The sequence below is a fragment of the Rhinoraja longicauda genome, chromosome 3, assembly GCF_053455715.1.
Source record: "Rhinoraja longicauda isolate Sanriku21f chromosome 3, sRhiLon1.1, whole genome shotgun sequence".
Taxonomy (NCBI): Eukaryota; Metazoa; Chordata; class Chondrichthyes; order Rajiformes; family Arhynchobatidae; genus Rhinoraja; species Rhinoraja longicauda.
The window spans coordinates 94,129,264-94,150,231 of NC_135955.1; the positions used below are offsets into that span (position 1 = coordinate 94,129,264).

The 20,968-nt window shown below is 47.0% G+C and overlaps 1 protein-coding gene across 1 annotated transcript in view; it reads right to left on the minus strand.

Moving 5' to 3' along the window:
* Positions 1-590: 590 nt before the first annotated feature.
* dctd (dCMP deaminase) overlaps positions 591-20,968 on the minus strand; it is a 67,197-nt gene continuing 46,819 nt past the window's right edge. Inside the window, exons 5-6 of the mRNA XM_078397083.1 lie at positions 10,310-10,406; positions 591-803 (exon numbers count right to left, since the gene is read on the minus strand). Of these exons, the coding sequence (XP_078253209.1) occupies positions 698-803; positions 10,310-10,406 (203 nt within the window). The 3' untranslated portion in view covers positions 591-697. The remainder of the gene's footprint in view (positions 804-10,309; positions 10,407-20,968) is intronic.

Here is a 20,968-nt window from a genome sequence, read left to right on the forward strand (position 1 = left end):
GACCACAAGGCGGTGGAGGGAGTGTGATGCTCTGGGCAATGTTCTGCTGGGAAACACTGGGTCCGGCCATTCATGTGGACATCAATTACCTAAACATCGCTGCAGACCAGGTACACCCCTTCAGGGCAATGGTATTCCCTGATGGCAGTGGCCTCTTTCAGCAGGATAATGCGCCCTGCCACACTGCACATTGTTCGGGAATGGTTTGAGGAACATGATGAAGTGTTCACGATGTTGCCCTGGCCTCCAAATTCTCCAGATCTCGATCCGATTGACCATCTGAGGGATGTGCTGGATCGATCGACAAGTCCAATCCACGGCGGCTCCACCTCGCAACCTACAGGACTTGAAGGATCTGCTGCTAATGTTTTGGTGCCAGATACTCACAGGACACCTTCAGGGGTCTTGTAGAGTCCGGGGGGGGGGGGGGGGGGGGTCGGCGCAGTTTTGGCGGCACACGGAGGACCAACAGCATATTAGGCAGGTGACCATAATGTTTTGGCTCATCAGTGTATGTTAGTTGTGAAAGAAAGCACAAAACATACATCAGTTTATTTATGTAATATAAAGTAAAATCAGTTCAACTGAACCTTTAGAATGGAGAATGACAGCAGGAGGTATCTTCTGAAGAATAACTAACATAAAAAGTCCACTGGAAGCAGTAGCCCTGATTCTCCACAGTGAATAAACTGCAGCCTCACGAAGATGCTGGTGCAGCAACTTTGCTTGACTTCAGGCTACTTCCACTTTTGTTTATTGTATCAAAATCAATGGTAATTGTTTTATTCTTCGGAGTAAATTGGCTGTAAAAAAAAAAGAGCATTTTTTGTACAGAGGTGCTTTGGTTTCATTAAAAAAAAAGCAAACGCACACACACGGATCTTCCCATTTAAAGCGCACAAAATAGAACATAAAAGGTTTAATTATTAAACACCCAGTTTGTTGCACAGGCTAACTCTAAATCTCCCATTCATTGAATTGATGTTTGAATTGTGGAAGAGATTGCCACAGGGTCTAAAGGGAGCTCATTTGCGCTGAAACGCCAAACTAGTATAACCGGCCATCTTCGGATTCACAGCACAAATCAGAGTTAGCAAAATCGATGAGGAACTTAGGAGCCCGTGTTGCCCCATTTAGTTCAGCTTAAGTTTAGAGGCACAGCGCAGAAACAGACCCTTCGGCGAGCCGAGTCTGCGCCGACCAGCGATCCCCGCACATTAACACTATCCTACACACACTGGGGATAATTTTAATTAGAAAGATGAGAGGAGATCTTCTAAGATTATTAAGGGGTTGGACATGTTAGAGGCAGGAAACATGTTCCCAATGTTGGGGGAGTCCAGAACAAGGGCCACAGTTTAAGAATACCTAAGAATTACCTAACTTCTTATTTTAGGGGTAGGCCATTTAGAACGGAGATGAGGAAAAACTTTTTCAGTCAGAGACTTGTGAATCTGTGGAATTCTCTCCCTCAGAAGGCAGTGGAGGCCAATTCTCTGAATGTATTCAAGAGAGCTAGACAGAGCTCTTAAGGATAGCGGAGTCAGGGGGTAAGGGGAGAAGGCAGGAACGGGGTACTGATTGAGAATGATCAGCTATGATCACATTGAATGGCGGTCCTAGCCCGAAGGGCCGAATGGCCTCCTCCTGCACCTATTGTCTATTGTCTACACTTATCCCAAACCAATTAACCTACAAACCTGCACGTATTTGGAGTGTGGGAGGAAACCGAAGATCTCGAAGAAAATCCACGCAGGTCAAGGAGGGAAGGTACAAACTCCGTACAGACAGCGCCCGTAGTCGGGATCGAACCCCCCGGGTCTCTGGCGCTGCAAGACAGCAACTTTACCGCTGTGCCACCGTGACTTCCTGTAGATTATAGCGCTATTTGTAGATTGTGACTCTCCCAATGGAGGCTGTACAATGCAGCACAAGATGAGCATGTCACATTTGTGTTGTTGATGTTGGTCAGATTCAGAAAGGTGTACATAAATAAATAAATTTATGGTGATAAATTTAAGGCGCAGTCTCAACAGACTGCGGACAGGCAGTGGGGAGGAGCAAATGGAACATGCTGAAGTGGGGATACACTGAAGATGCGGCAGACTGTGAGTGTGGACGGGACCTCCAGACTATGGAACATCTCCTGAGCTGTGACGTGCTGCATGACACACGCACTGTAAAGGATCTTGCAGAGGCCAACCACGTGGCACTAACATTTGCTCGCTATTGGTAAACAGCTGTGTGACACGAAATAAAAATAAAGGTGATAAGTGTAACAGATTATCCTTTTCACAGCTATGAAACCTCCTCGAAGTATTAACTATTAATCTGCCTCTTAAAAAAATCTCAGCTCCAATTTTGACAGAAACATCAGTCTTGTGAAAAACCCCACACAGGGCAGCACGGTGGTGCAGCGGTAGAGCTGCTGCCTCACAGCGCCAGAGACCCAGGTTTGATCCTGACTACGGGTGCTGTCTGTACGGAGTTTGCACGTTCTCACCGTGGATTTTCTCTGAAAGCCTTTTAGACCACCCTGTCTAACTGCAACACCACCTTCAAGGATTGAATACACTGGAATTTAGAAGGATGAGAGGGGATCTTATTGAAACATATAAGATTATTAAAGGGTTGGACACGCTAGAGGCAGGAAACATGTTCCCAATGTTGGGGGAGTCCAGAACAAGGGGCCACAGTTTAAGAATAAGGGGTAGGCCATTTAGAACAGAGATGAGGAAAAACGTTTTCAGTCAGAGTTGTAAATCTGTGGAATTCACTGCCTCAGAAGGCAGTGGAGGCCAATTCTCTGAATGCATTCAAGACAGAGCTAGATAGAGCTCTTAAGGATAGCGGACTCAGGGGGTCTGGGGAAAGGGCAAGAACGGGGTACTGATTGAGAATGATCAGCCATGATCACATTGAATGGTGGTGCTGGCTCGAAGGGCCGAATGGCCTCCTCCTGCACCTATTGTCTATTGAACTATATACCTGCACTCCTAGATTTCTCTGCTCTACAACACTCCCCAATCTGCTACCATTCACTGTGGTAGACCTTCCCATGGTAGACTACTCAAAATGCAACAACTCACATTTGTCTGTATAATTCCATCAACCATTCCTCAGCCCACCTGGCCAATTGATCAAGATCCTGCTGCAATTTTTGACAGCCATCTTCACTACGGAAAATACAGCCCTCTTTTATGTCACCTGCAAACTTGCTATGCACATTCTCACCCATATCATTCTCTCAACTAAATCTAAACTTAACTAGATTAGTTCCTCAAAAAGGACATTATACAGGAATATTTTAGTGAACCCGGTAAGTAGGAAGGGAGTGCAGGAACTCCGAGTCTGAAGAAAGGTCCTGACCCAAAACTTAAGTCTGTCTACTTCCTCCACAGATGCTGCCTGACCTGCTGAGTTACTCCACCACTGTGTTTAACTGTGAGTCTAAGGTGAGCCTGATATTTCGGCATTACATAATTTCTTTTCACATAATTTGAAGCGGAATGTAGATTTAGAGATAATCTTAAATTCAGAATCAATAACCCTCCTCAAATCAATGCAGTGTAGATCCATACGTGATAGACAATAGACAATAGGTGCAGGGGGACGCCATTCGGTCTTTCGAGCCAGCACCACCATTCACCGTGATCATCCACAATCAGTACCCCTTTCCTGCCTTCTCTCCATATCCCTTGATTCCGCAATCATTAAGAGCTCTATCTAACTCTCTCTTGAAGGCATCCAGGGAATTGGCCTCCACTGCCTTCTGAGGCAGAGAATTCCACAGCTTCACAACTCTCTGACTGAAAAAGTTTTCATCTCCGTTCTAAATGGCCTATCCCTTATTCTTAAACTGCAAACCCTGGTTCTGGACTCCCCCAACATCGGGAACATGTTTCCTGCCTCTACTGTGTCCAATCCCTTAATAATCTTATATGTTTCAATAAGATCCCCTTTCTTACTTCTAAATTCCAGAGTATACAAGCCCAGTCGCTCCAGTCTTTCAACATACATGGAATAGGGAGATTCGACTATTAGAAAGAATTGAATGCTTGACCCATTTGTTGCAGTTTAAGGAAATGTTTAGTGCAGGAAGGAACTGCAGATGCTGGTTTACACCGAAGATAGACCCAAAATGCTGGAGTAACTTAGTGGGTCAAGCAGCATCTCTGGAGAAAAGGAGGATGTGACATTTCGGGTCAGAACCCTTCAGAATCGGAAAATGGTTCGTGTAGTTTAGAGATATATCATGGGAACACGCCTTTCGGCCCACCAAGACCATGCTGACCATCGATCAAGCATTCACATTAGTTCTTTAGTTATCTCACTTTCGCATCCACAGAGGGCCAATTAACCCGCAAGCCCGAACGTCTTTGGGATGCGAGAGGAAATCGGAGCACCCGGAGAAAACCCACACAACTACAGGGAGAACGTGCAAACTCCACACACACACAGACAACACCCGTAGTTAGGATCAAACCCAGGACTGGTGTTGAGAGGCAGTCTCATTGATACATGGAAGAACCTGAAAGTTTGGCAACGTGGATATCAAGAATCTCTCTCCTTGGAGTGGAGAACTTGAGAGGGCAGCACGGTGGCACAGCGGTAGAGTTGCTGCCTTGCAGTGCCGGAGACCCGGGTTCGATCCCGACTACGGGTGCTGTCTGTACAGAGTTTGTACGTTCTCCCCGTGACCTGTGTGGGTTTTCTCCGAGATCTTCGGTTTCCTCCCACACTCTAAAGATGTATAGGTTTGTAGGTTAATTGCCTTAGAAAATGAAAAAAAACTGTCCCTAGTGGGTATAGGATGTGGGTGTAGGATAGTGTTAGTGTGCGGGGATCGCTGGTCGACGCGGACTCGGTGGGCTGAAAGGGCCTGTTTCCGCGCTGTGTCTCTAAAAAAAACTAAACTGGGGTAGTGGGTAAGGGGGAAATAGAGATTAACCGTTTGGCAAAGAGGGGGGCCAGACCATTGAGAATCTTTGAGAGATTCTTTGAGCATTCCTAGCCTTCTGCAGTAATCACTGAAATCTTCCACTGAGCTGCAGGTTTGTATAGCAGTTTTATTTATTCCTTTGCAGGATGTGGGCTTTGCTGACAAGGTCAGTGTTTGTTGCTGACACTTGGGGAGGGTAAAAACAAAAGCAAGGTGGAAAGAGGTGCCAGCCAGTCGGATAGAATTGTGGAGGCAAATGACCTGTCTCTGAGCTGTAAATACAATGAAATGCTAATCATGTCCACTAGTCAAACACTGTAAGCCGACAGCACAAACACAGGCAGGCTCAAAGCAAACTCAAGGGAGGGCTCAGTTCAAGCGGAACAGAGATGACAAGATGGAACAACAATGCAGAAATGGGCTGCTAGTTCCAGAATCAGGAATCGGCTGGGCTTAAGATGCCGACCAGAGGAAACGCACGTTTGAATGCAGAGAGTACAATCCGGCAGATGTTGAATACTTGAACTTGTTTGTTTAAGAGGATGATATCAATGGAGTTCCAGGTGACCTTCCACAAGCAGGTGAAATCTGGAGGGCCTTTGGGGCGGCACAGAGGTAGAGTTGCTGCCTCACATCACCAGGGTTCCATCCTGACTATGGGTGCTGTCTGTACGGAGTTTATACAAGTTAGGAAAAGGGGACGTACAACAAGATCTGGGTGTCCTAGTGCATCAATCACTGAAAGGAAGCATGCAGGTACAGCAGGCAGTGAAGAAAGACAATGGAATGTTGGCCTTCATAACAAGAGGAGTTGAGTAGACAATAGACAATAGAAAATAGGTGCAGGAGAAGGCCATTCGGCCCTTCGAGCCAGCACCGCCATTCAATGTGATCATGGCTGATCATTCTCAATCAGTACCCCGTTCCTGCCTTCTCCCCATACCCCCTGACTCCGCTATCCTTAAGAGCTCTATCTAGCTCTCTTGAATGTATTCAGAGAATTGGCCTCCACTGCCCTCTGAGGCAGAGAATTCCACAGATTCACAACTCTCTGACTAAAAAAGTTTTTCCTCATCTCTGTTCTAAATGGCCTACCCCTTATTCTTAAACTGTGGCCCCTTGTTCTGGACTCCCCCAACATTGGGAACATGTCCCTCAATAGGCGTATAGGAGCAAAGAGGTCCTTCTGCAGTTGTACAGGGCACTAGTGAGACCGCACCTGGAGTACTGTGTGCAGTTTTGGTCTCCAAATTTGAGGAAGGATATTCTTGCTATTGAGGGCATGCAGCGTAGGTTTACGAGGTTAATTCCTGGAATGGCGGGACTGTCATATGTTAAAAGACTGGAGCGACTAGGCTTGTACACACTGGAATTTAGAAGGATGAGAGATCTTATCGAAACTATAAGATTATTAAGGGGCTGGACACATTAGAGGTAGGAAACATGTTCCCAACGTTCGGGGAGTCCAGAACAAGGGGCCACAGTTTAAGAATAAGGGGTAGGCCATTTAGAACTGAGATGAGGAAAAACTTTTTCAGTCAGAGAGTTGTGAATCTGTGGAATTCTCTGCCTCAGAAGGCAGTGGAGGCCAATTCTCTGGATGCATTCAAGAGAGAGCTAGATAGAGCTCTTAATGATAGCGAAGTCAGGGGGTATGGGGAGAAGGCAAGAACGGGGTACTGATTGAGAATGATCAGCCATGATCACATTGAATGGTGGTGCTGGCTCAAAGGGCCGAATGGCCTCCTCCTGCACCACGTGGGCTTTCCTCGGGTGTTCCGGTTACTGCCCGCACTAGAAAGACGAACATGTTTGTAGGTTAATCGGCTGTGGTTAAAATTGTAAATTGTCCCTAGTGCGTAGGATTGTCCCTTATGTGCGGGGTGATCGCTGGTCGGCGCGGGTTCGGTGGGCTGAAGGGCCTGCATGGACGAACTGCAGAAATTGTTCATCCCGGTCTGGCGAAAAAAATCAAACTGGGAAGGCGGCTCAACCGTGGCAGACGAGGGAAATCAAGGACAGTGTTAAATCCAAGGAAGAGGCATATTTAATTGGCCAGAGGAAGTTGCAAACCAGAGTAATGGGAGAAATTTAGAACTCAACAGAGGAGGACAAAGGAGTTAATTAAGAGGGGGAAAAAGGAGCATGAAAAAAGCCTGTGGGGAATATAAAAACTGAATGTAAAATTTTCTTTATGTAAAAATGAAAATTTAGTGAAGACGAATGTAGGTCCTTTACAGTCAGAGTCAAGTGAATTTATAATGGGAAACAAGGAAATGGCAGAACGGTTAAACGAGTACTTTGGTTCTGTCTTCATTAAGGAAGACACAAACAATCTCCCGGAAATACTAGGGGACCAAGGATAGTGGGAGGGAGGAACTGAAGTGAATCCACATTAGTCAGAAAATGGTGTTAGGTAAACTGTTGGGACTAAAAGCAGATAAATCCCCAGGGCCTGATGGTCTGCATCCCAGAGTACTCAAGGAGGTGGCCCTAGAAATTGTGGTTGCATTGGTGGTCATTTTCCAATGTTCTCTCGACTCTGGATCAGTTCCTGTGGTCTGGAGGGTAGCCAATGTAACTCCACTTTTTCAGAAAGGAGGGAGAGAGAAAACGGGGAATTATAGACCAGTTAGCTGTACCTCAGTAGTGGGGAAGATGCTGGAGTCGATTATTAAAGATTTTATAGCAGTGCATTTAGAAAGCAGTGACAGGATCGGTCAAAGTCAGCATGGATTTATGAAGGGGAAATCATGCTTGACTAATCTTTTGGAATTTTTTGAGGATGTAACAAGTAGATTGGATAAGGGAGAGCCAGTGGATGTGGTGTATCTGGACTTTCAAAAAGCCTTTGACAAGGTCCCACACAAGAGATTACAGGGCAAAATTAGAGCACTTGGTATTGGGGGTAAGGTATTGCCATGGATAGAGAATTGGTTGGCAGGCAGGAAGCAAAGAGTAGAAATTAACGAGTCCTTTTCAGAATAGCAGGCAGTGACTAGTGGGGTGCCGCAAGGCTCGGTGCTGGGACCCCAGTTATTTATAATATACAGAATACAGTATATTAACGATTTAGACGAGGGAATTAAATTAAATATCTCTAAGTTTGCGGATTACACAAAGCTGGGTGGCAGTGTGAGCTGCGAGGAAGATGCTATGAGGCTGCAGGGTGACTTGGATAGGTCGGGTGAGTGGGCAGATGCATGGCAGATGCAGTATAATGTGGACAAATGAGAGATTATCCACTGTGGTGGCAAGAACAGGAAGGCAAATTACTATCTGAATAGTGCCAGATTAGGAGAAGGGGAGGTGTAACAAGACCTGGGTGTGCTTGTACACCAGTCACTGAAAGTAAGCATGCAGGTTCAGCAGGCAGTGAAGAAAGCTAATGGCATGTCGGTCTTCACCGCAAGAGGATTTGAGTTTAGGAGCAAGGAGGTCCAACTGCAGTTGTACAGAACCCTGGTGAAACCGTACCTGGAGTACTGTGTGCAATTTTGATCTCCTAATTTGAGGAAGGACAGTATTGCTATTGAGGGAGTTCAGCGTAGGTTCACCAGGTTAATTCCCGGGATGGCGGGACTGACATATGATGAAAGAATGGGTCGACTGGGCTTATTATTCACTGGAATTTAGAAGGATGAGAGGGGATCTTATAGAAACATGTACAATTCTTAGAGGATTGGATTGTGTAGATGCAGGAAAATTGTTCCCAATTTTGGGGACAATAAGTCCAGATCCAGCGGTCACAGTTTAAGAATAAGGGGTAGGCTATTTAGGACTGTGATGAGGAAAAACTTTTTCACCCAGGGAGTTGTGAATCTGTGGAATTCTCTGCCTCAGAAGGCAGTGGAGGCCAATTCACTGGATGTTTTCAAGAGTTAGATTTAGCTCTTAGGGCTAAGGGATATGGGGAAAAAGCTGGAATGGGGTACTGATTTTGGATGATCAGCCATGATCATACTGAATGGCGGTGCTGGCTCGAAGGGCCAAATGGCCTTCCTCCTGCACCTATTTTCAATGTTTCTGCGCTGTACCACTAAACTAAACTTGAATTTTTATACCAACTGGTTGAATTCAATAGACAATAGGTGCAGGAGTAGGCCATTAAGCCCTTCGAGCCAGCACCGCCATTCAATGCGATCATGGCTGATCACTCTCAATCAGTACCCCGTTCCTGCCTTCTCCCCATACCCCCTCACTCCGCTATCCTTGAGAGCTCTATACAGCTCTCTCTTGAAAGCATCCAATGAACTGGCCTCCACTGCCTTCTGAGGCAGAGAATTCCACACCTTCACCACTCTCTGACTGAAAAAGTTCTTCATCTCCGTTCTAAATGGCCTACCCCTTATTCTTAAACTGTGGCCCCTTGTTCTGGACTCCCCCAACATTGGGAGCATGTTTCCTGCCTCTAATGTGTCCAATCCCCTAATTATCTTATATGTTTCAATAAGATCCCCCCTCATCCTTCGGAGAGCCTTAACAGCCAATTTTGCTAAAACAGCCTTTTTTTACAAGGAAACTCGGGTCACGTGGGTGCTGGAGGACGGACGCATCGCCGAGCACAAATGAGGGAATTGCCGAGAAGAATAAAGGGGAGGCCATTTAAAACTGAGATGAGAATAAACTTTTTCACCCAGAGAGTTGTGAATTTGTGGAATTCTCTGCCACAGAGGGCAGTGGAGGCCGATTCACTGGATGAATTTAAAAGAGTTAGATAGAGCTCTAGGGGCTAGCGGAATCAAGGGATATGGGGAGAAGGCAGGCACGGGTTACTGATTGTGGATGATCAGCCATGATCACAATGAATGGCGGTGCTGGCTCGAAGGGCCAAATGGCCTCCTCCTGCACCTATTGTCTATGTTTCTAACTAAAAGGGGCCAAAAATAGAATATGTTAAAAATGGTTTGTGTGAAATGGAATACTTTGGAACTTTGTCCGCGCCCCTTATGTGGCGACTCTTTGCATACCTTGCTAAAGAAGGAAGAACCTATCACTCCCCACTTTGATTAGTACGGGTGTCAGGGGTTACGGGGAGAAGGCAGGAGAATGGGGTTAGGAGGGAGAGATAGATCAGCCGTGATTGAACGGCAGAGTAGACTTAATGGGCCGAATGGCCTAATTCTGCTCCTATCGCTGTTGAACATGAATTCCACAGATTTACCACCCCCTGGCTAAAGAAATTCTTCCTCGTCTTTCTAAAAGGTGCATCCTTTTTCTTCTGAGGCTGTGCCCTCTGGTCCTAGACACTCCCACTTGTGGAAACATCCTCTCCACATCCAGGCCTTTCAGTATTCGGAAAGTTTTAATGAGAAACCAGTTGCCGGAGAATCAGTGGTGGACCTGCAGCACAGAAAACATGTTTACCTGCACTCCACACCTGCCATATCCAACATCAGTCTGGAGGCTTTCATTTCTGGCAGGTCCCAGTACTTGTCAGACATATAAAAAACCTTGCTGATGCCTGTGACAACAGAAAAAGAGAGATCATTCAATATATCATCTTCACAAACAAGCCAGAAGACGAAGAGGATGAATTCAGAAGTGGTTTAGTTTAGTTTACTTAGTTTAGAGATACAGCGCGGAAACAGGCCCTTTCGGCCCACCGGGTCCGCGCCGACCAGCGATCCCCGCACATTAACACTATCCTACACACACACACTAGGGACAACTTTCCCCTGCAACCGCAGGAGATGCAACACCTGCCCCTTTACCCCCCACCTCGACTCCATCCAAGGACCCAAACAGTCTTTCCAGGTGAGGCAGAGGTTCACCTGCACCTCCTCCAACCTCATCTACCGTATCCGCTGTTCCAGGTGTCAAAGTCTGTACATCGGCGAGACCAAGCGCAGGCTCAACGATCGTTTCACTCAACACCTCCGCTCAGTCCGCCTTAACCAACCTGATCTCCCGGTGGCTCAGCACTTCAACTCCCCCTCCCAATCTAACGTTTCTGTCCTGGACCTCCTCCATTGTCAGAGTGAGGCCCAGCACAAATTGGAGGAACAGCTCCTCATATTTCACTTGGGTAGTTTACACCCCAGCGGTATGAACATTGACTTCTCTAACTTCAGATAGTCCCTGCTTTCCCTCTCCATCTCCTCCCCTTTCCCAGTTCTCCCACTAGTCTTCCTGTCTCCGACTACATTCTATCTTTATCCCGCCTCCTCCCCTGACATCAGTCCGAAGAAGGGTCTCGACCCGAAAACGTCACCCATTCCTTCTCTCCCGAGATGCTGCCTGACCCGCTGAGTTACTCCAGCATTTTGTGTCTACTTTTGATTTAAACCAGAATCTGCAGTTTTTTTTCTACAGGATCAGGCCCTTCGACCCACAATGTCGGTGCAGAACATGCTGCCAACTTAAACTAATCTCATCTGCCTACAGATGACCCATTATCCTCCATATCCATTTGTCAATCGAAAATCTTCTCAAACACCACCACCGTATCTGCCTCGACAACCGGCCCTGGCAGCTCCTTCTAGACATCCACCACCCTCTGTGTAAAGAAAATCTAGCTCTGCATATCTCAGACCTCCCAACATTTCATTTTACAAATTCAAAATTTTGATGTCCGAAAATTCAGAATTTTACATCAAAATTTATAATATGGCGCGTAATGCAACTTTTCAGCAAATAAAAGTATGCACGCCAAATGCGCGTATGCGTTGCGCTACATTCACGTGTGAAAAACGACTGTTATTTCTAACAGTCTGACGTTCTTGGACTACATGTACAACGTCAGGCCTATCATGAGTATATTCTGGTATTTATATAAAGGTGATTGAACAGAGACACTTTTCACAACACAAAGAAAAAATTGTTTTGTTTTGTTTTCTCTATTTTGCTTTTTCCTTTCACAAAATATATGACTAAGTTATGAAGAAAGAGTTTCATTTAAAACTGCACATACCTAAATTCATTGAAGACATATTTGCTCCAGTGGTCTTCAACAGCAAATCACAACAGTCCATGTCCGTCCCCCCCACTACCCTCCCCCCTACCACCCCCACTAGCCTCCCCCCACCCACTCCCGCCTTCCCCCTACACCCCTCCCCCTTTCCCCCCCACTTCCGCCCTCCCCTCCCCACCTCCACTCCCCTTCCCTCCCTCCCATCCTCCCTCCACCCCCCGACCCACACTCCCCTGCCACCCTCCCTCACACCCCATCCCCTCTCAACATCAACGCGCGCTACGCAGCGAGGCGAGGAGAGGTGAGTCGGGGCCAGCGGCGAGGCGTGTGTTTTGAGGAAAAATGTGAGGCGAAATCGGAATGGCAGAAATGAAATAAGAAAACGGAAACTTTCCGCCAAATTCAGAAGGGTTGGGAGGTCTGATATCCCCTTTCAGCTTTGGCCCTCTCATGTTAAAGCTGTCCCCTTTTTCTGACATTTCCATCTTACGCAGAAGCTTCAGACTATCTAACCTAACTATACCTCAGAATTTTATACATTTCTATCATCTCCCCTCCACCTCCGGCGTTGTGGAGAAATCAATCTAAGTTTGCCTGACCTCTCTTTATAACATTTCTTCTCATTTTGACCCGAGATAGGAAGACGGTACAGACGCCTGAAAACTGTAACATCCAGGTTCAGGAACAGCTTGTTCCCTCCAGCTATCAGACTATTAAACATCACAACCTCCAAATAAGCTCTGAACTACATAGACGTGGGGCCATTGGCTTTGTCTTTTTGCACAATTGTCTATTTGTTTTGTGTGTGTGTGTATATATATATATACACACACACACATACATATAGACGTACATATAAAGAGGCTTTTCAAGCAAGCACATGGCAATGCAGGGAATGGATGGATGTGGATTAGGCGCAGGCAGATGGGATTAGTTTAGCTCGTCCGCTGCAGAGTTTCTAGGCCGGAGAGCCTGTTCCAGTGCTGTACTGTTGTATGTTGGGGGAAAGAGGAACTAGTGATGCTGGTCAAGTTCACAGATGCGTCTCCCCATCTATGCCCCGCGTGATTTTATCTGTTTCATTCACGTATCATCTCAACCTCCAACGCTCCAGGAAAATAAGAACCCAAGTTTATCTAAGGTAGACACAAAATTCTGGAGTAACTCAGCGGGTCAGGCAGCATCTCTGGGGAGAAGGAATGGGAGACGTTTTCGGGTCGAGAGCCGAAACGCCACCCATTCCTTCTCTTTCCAGAGATGCTGCCTGACCCGCTGAGTTACTCCAGCATTAATAGAATCCCAGCCTGCTCAACTTCACCCTACAGATCAGGCCCTCGAGTCCAGGCAACATCATCGTAAACCTTCTCTGCATTCAAGAGAGAGCTGGATAGAGCTCTTAAGGATAGCGGAGTCAGGGGGTATGGGGAGAAGGCAGGAACAGGGTACTGATTGAGAATGATCAGCCATGATCACATTGAATGGCGGTACTGGCTCGAAGGGCTGAATGGCCTCCTCCTGCACCTATTGTCTATTGTGTTGTCATTTTCAGGGAGGTGTGGACCTGGAAAAACTTTGCTCCTAACTGTATATTTTCTTCATACATTTCACCTCCCAAAGTGCCTCATCCCACACTTGCTTGAATTAAACTCCATCTGCCATTTCTCTGCCCGTATCTGTAACTAACCACTATGTCGTGTTTCTATCCTTTACAGTGTATGCTATTGGAAAAACATCTCCCGTCTTGACCTTTAGGTTAATTACAGCTATTAAAGGTTTGTGAGATAGACTTTGTAGCTACAGCGCGGATAACAGGCCCTCCAGTCCACACCGACCAGCGATCACCTCGAACACTTGTATCACGAAATGCTGGAGTAACTCAGCAGGTCAGGCAGCATCTCAGGAGAGAAGGAACGGGTGACGTTTCGGGTCGAGACCTTTCTTCAGACTCTCGATTCTTCAGACCTCGAACATTAGCACTAGCCTACACACTAGCGACAATTTACAATTCACAGAAACCAATTCACTTTGGAATGTGGGAGGAAACCGGAGCTCCCGGAGAAAACCCACGTGGTCACGGGGAGAACATGCAAACTCCGTACAGACAGCGCCTATAGGCTGGATCAAACCCGGATCTCTGGCGCTGTGAGGCAGCAACTCTACCGCTGCGCCACCGTGCCGCTAAACCTTTCAGAGTTCACTCAGTAACTCTTCACATCACTTCCATAAACAGAGTTCACTCAGCTGCTCACAGTGTGAATGATTTATGTTGTGTCAGACAAGTTATGGACTTGTTTAAATCAACCAGCAGTGTCTCATGTGAAACTCCATTTACAATCAACATTCTTGCTATCCCAGTGCAAAGAGGAATCTTTTTCAACAGATGACTTAAGATGTCAACTTGGGGAAATATTCCTTTTATTGAAGAAAGGAAGAATGCCTTTTTTTAAGTATCTAATAGCTGGGTAATAAAAGCTTCCAATTCAATTCAATTTCCTACAATTTGTTTATAATGAAATTAATTACTGAAAAATTGGGATTTTCTAAGAGCAACAAGGTGGTGCAGCGGTAGAGTTGCTGCCTCAGCACCAGAGACACTGGCTCGATGCTGACTACGGGTGCTGTCCGTGTGGAGTTTGCATGTTCTCCCTGTAACCGTGTGGGTTTTCCCCGGGTGCTTCGGTTTCCTCCCGCATCCCAAAGACGCGCAGGTCTGTAGGTTAATTAGACCCTGTAAATTTTCCGTTGTGTGTAGGGAGTGGATGAGAAAGTGGGATAACACGGAACTAGTACGAACGGGTGATCGATGGTCGACGTGGGCTGAAGGGCCCGTTTCCATGCCCCAATTCAGTTTTTTTTTTAAAGTTTAGAGATACAGTGCGGAAACAGGCCCTTCAGCCCACCGGGTCCGCGCCGACCAGCGATCCCCGCACACTAACACTATCCTACACCCACTCGGGACAATTTTACATTTACCGAGCCAATTAACCTACAGACCTGCACGTCTTTGGAGTGTGGGAGGAAACCAAAGATCTCGGAGAAAACCCACGCAGGTCACGGGGAGAACGTACAGATGGATCCCGTAGTCGGGATGGAACCCGGGTCTCCAGCGCTGCATTCGCTGTAAGGCAGCAACTCTACCGCTGCGCCACCGTGACCGCCCTAAACTCTCTCAACTAAACACTTCATGTTGTTTTGTACTGGGCTTGTACTCGCTGGAATTTAGAAGATTGAGGGGGGATCTTATAGAAACGTACAAAATTCTTAAGGGGTTGGACAGGCTAGACGCAGGAAGATTGTTCCCGATGTTGGGGAAGTCCAGAACAAGGGGTCACAGTTTAAGGATAAGGGGGAAGTCTTTTAGGACCGAGATGAGAAAGTTTTTTTTCACACAGAGAGTGGTGAATCTGTGGAATTCTCTGCCACAGAGGGTAGTTGAGGCCAGTTCATTGGCTATATTTAAGAGGGAGTTAGATGTGGCCCTTGTGGCTAAAGGGATCAGGGGGTATGGAGAGAAGGCAGGTACGGGATACTGAGTTGGATGATCAGCCATGATCATATTGAATGGCGGTGCAGGCTCGAAGGGCCGAATGGCCTACTCCTGCATCTATTTTCTATGTTTCTATGAAACTGCGACAAATAGGTGAAACTTAAACTCATGGCCTCTGTAAACTCTCCCTCGTGCAGGGAGTGGGTGCGAAAGAGGGATAGCATAGAACTAGTGCGAACGAGTGATTGCTGGTCGGCGGGCTGAAGGGCCCGTTTCCACACTGTAATTCTAAACTAAGTACAGGCATTCACACGTTTTATATTAAACAGCACTCTTCTGCCCCCCCCCCCCCCCCCCCCGACCTCACTGCTAAGATTTCATATCACGAGCTGGAGTATTTGTCACATGCATTTTCTGCATGAGATGCTCAGATGTGTCAGCTCCAGTATCAGCGAGCACTCCCCGTCATGAAGCACCGTTAACTACTTCATCGGTATCACATGTCAGCGCGCAGAGAGTAAGCAACTGTAAATTGCTGCCAAGCCGCCAAAACTCATCGGCTCAGCAACAAAACAATGATTATGGGTAACAGGCAGAGCTTGCTATATTGAGTAAATAAACGAGATACACTGAGAAAAAGCACCACACATCAGATGAAAATGGTTCACAACATAAAGGAATAGACTGCCGTGTAAGCTGGAATGGCTATGATGTTAAATAGATGTTTAGTTTAGTTTAGGGCTAGGCATTGGGCAGCTTACAGCCAGTGGTGTGAATATTGATTTCTCTCACTTCAGGCTGTTGGAGCCATTTATGTTTAGACTAGCTGCTGTTGGCATATTATATTATTTTGTCAAGATATATCTTGCCGTATTATTTTGGACACTTGGGAGCGGTCATTAGATGCACAGGGTGGTGTATATAAATATGGGCATAAGGGACAGGCAGTGCCAGGCACAGGGCGGGAGAGGATACGGTTCTCACCAGACCTGGATAGACCAATGACACGACAGACCTGAGACCAAACCAGGGACCGAGCAGCCAGCTACGACTTGTATGACAATAGACAATAGGTGCAGGAGGAGGCCATTCGGCCCTTCGAGCCAGCACCACCATTCAATGTGATCAGGGCTGATCATTCTCAATCAGTACCCCGTTCCTGCCTTCTCCCCATACCCCCTGACTCCGCTATCCTTAAGAGCTCTATCTAGCTCTCTCTTGAATGCATTCAGAGAATTGGCCTCCACTGCCTTCTGAGGTAGAGAATTCCACAGATTTACAACTCTCTGACTGAAAACGTTTTTCCTCATCTCCGTTCTAAATGACCTACCCCTTATTCTTAAACTGTGGCCCCTGGTTCTGGACTCCCCCAACATTGGGAAAATGTTTCCTGCCTCTAACGTGTCCGACCCCTTAATAATCTTATACGTTTCGATAAGATCTCCTCTCATCCTCCTAAATTCCAGTGTATACAAGCCTAGTCGATCCAGTCTTTCAACATAGGACAGTCCCGCCATTCCGGGACCGCCCTTGTCCCGTATCAATAGGTAGACACAAAATGCCGGAGTAACTCAGCGGGTCAGGCAGCATCTCGGGAGAGAAGGAATGGGTGACGTTTCGGGTCGAGACCCTTCATTACTATCACAAATGACGACACATTCAAGACCCTTCCACGTACATTTGACCTGGGATTAAGTTCCATGTTTAGTTTCAGGATTGACTGGTGCACAAAAGAGTGCTTCAGTCTAACCTCATTAAATCTTGGTACCCTGTGCCTCTGATTTGATGGTAACTATTCATATTCACTGTTCGGGACATGGTCGGGGTCAGAGACGATGTTGTTGGCTGACCTCAGCATGCTATTGCAGTTAGCTGATTCATAGAGTTTCTCAAGGGATTGGCTGACGATCTTTGAGCAGATTTTCATTTGGTGGAGCAGTTTTGACTTTAAAGTGGTGGACAAACACTTGTACCAGGTAGTATTGCAATACTGAAGAACACTCATCATCACAGAAGTAAGGAACAAAAGACGAATTTGTCTACTCGCCCCAAAGGACCTAAGGCGGTGGCGGAGAAAATAAATGACTTGCTTTGTCCTTTTGCAGACAGATTCAATGTGGTCTTTCCAGGATAGCAGATGGTCGATCATCTCACACCAAGTATTTAAATGAACACACCTGCTTGATTTTTTCATTATGGATAATAGGAACTATACGAGCGTCAGATGGTGAACCAAATACTATTGCTTCCGTTTTCTATGTATTAACCTCAAGAGCAATATTATCATTCCACTCGACCACTTCGTTTACGCCATGATGGGTCAGCTCAGGGTTGTCGGAGTGCAATCACTCCGTACAGTAGCACCATCCAACTCTAAAGGACCATTTCGGAAGCCAATTAACCTCCAAACCAGTACATCTTTCGTGTGGGAGGAAACCGGAGGACCCGGAATAAACCCCAAGTGGTCACAGGGATCAGCGGCCACTTCCCCCTCACGTTAAAGCCATGTCCTCTCATGTTGGACATTTCCATTCTGGGCAAAAAAAAGGATCTGACTGCCGACCCTATCTACGCCTCGCATAATTATATGCACTTTTATAATTTCCCTTTCAATCTCCAACGTTCCAGAGAAAGTAATCCAAGTTGATGAGCCTGTCCTTGTGCTGTACTGTTCTCTGTACTCTGTTACTCCGTACTACTCCTCTTAATGAGCCCTTTTTGCATAAAAATCAAATCCTCACCCAAATGACATGGCTGCAAAACAATGGGACTAGCCAAAAAACTTCATGCATATCATTCATTCATTCATTCGTTCTATATCTCTCTACATCATCGTCCAGGTCTCTCTCGTTTCCCTTTCCCATGACTTTCAGTCTGAAGGGTCTCAACCCAAAGCGTCATCCGTTCCTTCTCTCCAGAGATGCTGCCTGACCCGCTGAGGTACTCCAGCACTCTGTGAAACCTCACCTATCCATGTTCTCCAGAGATGCTGCCGGACCCGCTGAGGTACTCCAGCACTCTGTGAAACCTCACCTATCCATGTTCTCCAGAGATACTGCCTGACCAGCTGAGTTACTCCAGCACTCTGTGAAACCTCACCTATCCATGTTCTCCAGAGATGTTGCCGGACCCGCTGAGTTACTCCAGCACTCTGTGAAACGTCACCTATCCATGTTCTCCAGAGATACTGCCTGACCAGCTGAGTTACTCCAGCACTCTGTGAAACCTCACCTATCCATGTTCTCCAGAGATGCTGCCTGACCCGCTGAGTTACTCCAGCACTCTGTGAAACGTCACCTATCCATGTTCTCCAGAGATGCTGCCTGACCCGCTGAGTTACTCCAGCACTCTGTGAAACGTCACCTATCCATGTTCTCCAGAGATGCTGCCTGACCAGCTGAGTTACTCCAGCACTCCGTGAAACGTCACGCGTTCCTTCTCTCTAGAGATGCTGCCTGACCCGCTGAGTTACTCCAGCATTTTGTGACCATCTTCAGCCAGAAACGATGCTTTCAGTCATCCCGAGGTGGGGCAGGTTTAATGGATCGCAGGCTTTTGGGCACCTGATATTTTTGAAATCATATCTGGGTGCGGCCCTGCCGAGGGATGTGCCCTGTGAGAAAAGTGCGAGACTTTGGCTGCGAGTCTTCGGCGAGGAGGCTGAGGGAGGCGGCCACACCAAACGCTGGAGAGGGTGAGACGCAAGAAAGAAATGCCAAGCAAGCTGATTCAATGTGATGCTTGCAGGATGTGGGAGGTCAGGGAGACTGCTGGTGCCTCTGGCTGCTACAAGTGCGAGAAGTGTATCCAGCAACAGCTCCTGAAGGACTGTGTTGGGGAACTGGAGAAGCAAGTGGATGACCTCAAGTTCGTCCGAGAAACGGAGTCGTTCCTCGACAAGTCCTACGGTGAGATTGTTACAACGAAGGTACTGGAAGAGAGAAGGTGGGTGACGGTGAGAAAGGGAAGGAAACACGGAATGCAAAGGTCCCCGGGCGTTGTGCCTCTTGAGACCAGGTTCACCCACTTGGAAGCTGTCGGGGAAGAATACGTTACCACACTGAGCGGCAGATTGGCTTGAGAAGCAAAAAGTACTGTTGAGCCAAAACCAAAGAGGCCGACGTCAGGCAACGCTGTGGTAGTAGGAGACTCCATTGTGAGAGGTAGGGACAGGGATTTCTGCGGCAACAGATGGGATTCAAGGATGGTGTGCTGCCTCCCTGGTGCCAGGATCCAGGATGTCACGGACAGAGTGCAGGAAATCCTCAAGGGCAAAGGTGAACAGCCAGAAGTGGTAGTGCATGTTGGCACAAATGATGTCGGAAAGAAGGGGATGAATATTCTGCAGCGTGACTTTAGAGAGCTCGGAAAAATGCTGAAAAGCAGGACCTCCAGGGTGGTTATCTCCGGTTTGCTTCCAGTTCCTCGTGCTGGCGAGAGCAGAAACAGGGAGATACAGGACCTGAATGTGTGGCTGAGGAACTGGTGCAGGGGGCAGGGATTTAGATTCTTAGATCACTGGGATCTGTTTTGGGGTAAGGGGGAATTGTACAAAAGGGATGGATTGCACCTTAACAGGTGGGGGACCAGCATTCTGGTGGGCAGGTTTGCCTTCACGTGTGGTTTTAAATTAAATAAGGGGGGGGGGGTGTCAAATGGGATAGTCAAGGACGGAGTTAAAGGGAAAGAGAGTAAAGGGATAGTTAATGACCCCAGAATTAACGGGAAAGAAAGCTGACAAAGGGATAGGAGAGAATGGCCAAGTGTAATAGGGATCGATGTGAAGGGTGAGATGAGTAAGGAATTAAAGGTATTGTATATGAATGCGTGAAGTATAAGAAGTAAAGTAGATGAGCTAGAGGCTCAGTTAGAGGTTGGTAGATATGACATTGTGGGGATTACAGAGACGTGGCTGCAGGAGGATCGGGCCTGGGAACTTAATATTCAGGGTTATACATCCTATAGAAAGGACAGGCAGGTGGGCAGAGGCGGTGGGGTAGCTCTGCTGGTGAGGGACGAAATTCAGTCCCTTGCGAGGGGTGACATAGGGACTGACGAGGTAGAGTCACTGTGGATTGAGTTGAGGAATTGTAAAGGCTAGAAGACACTAATTGGTGTTATCTACAGACCCCCAAATAGTAGCCGGGATGTAGGGTGTAAGATGCAGCAGGAGTTAAAGCTGGCATGTAAGAAAGCTAATGCCACTGTGGTGATGGGGGATTTCAATATGCAGGTAGACTGGGAAAATCAGGTTGGTTCTGGACCCCAAGAAAGAGAGTTTGTAGAGTGCCTCCGAGATGGATTCTTAGAGCAGCTTGTAATGGAGCCTACCAGAGAAAAGGCAATTCTGGATTTAGTGTTGTCCAATGAACCAGATTTGATAAGAGAACTCGAGGTAAAGGAGCCGCTTGGAGGTAGTGATCATAATATGATTAGTTTTAATCTGCAATTTGAGAAGGAGAAAGTTAAATCGGAAGTGTCAGTGTTGCAGTTGAACAAAGGGGACTAGGAAGGCATGAGAGAGGAGCTGGCCAAGGTAGACTGGAAAGGGATCCTAGCAGGAATGACGGTGGAACAGCAATTGCAGGAATTTCTGGGCATAATCCGGAAGACGCAGGATCATTTC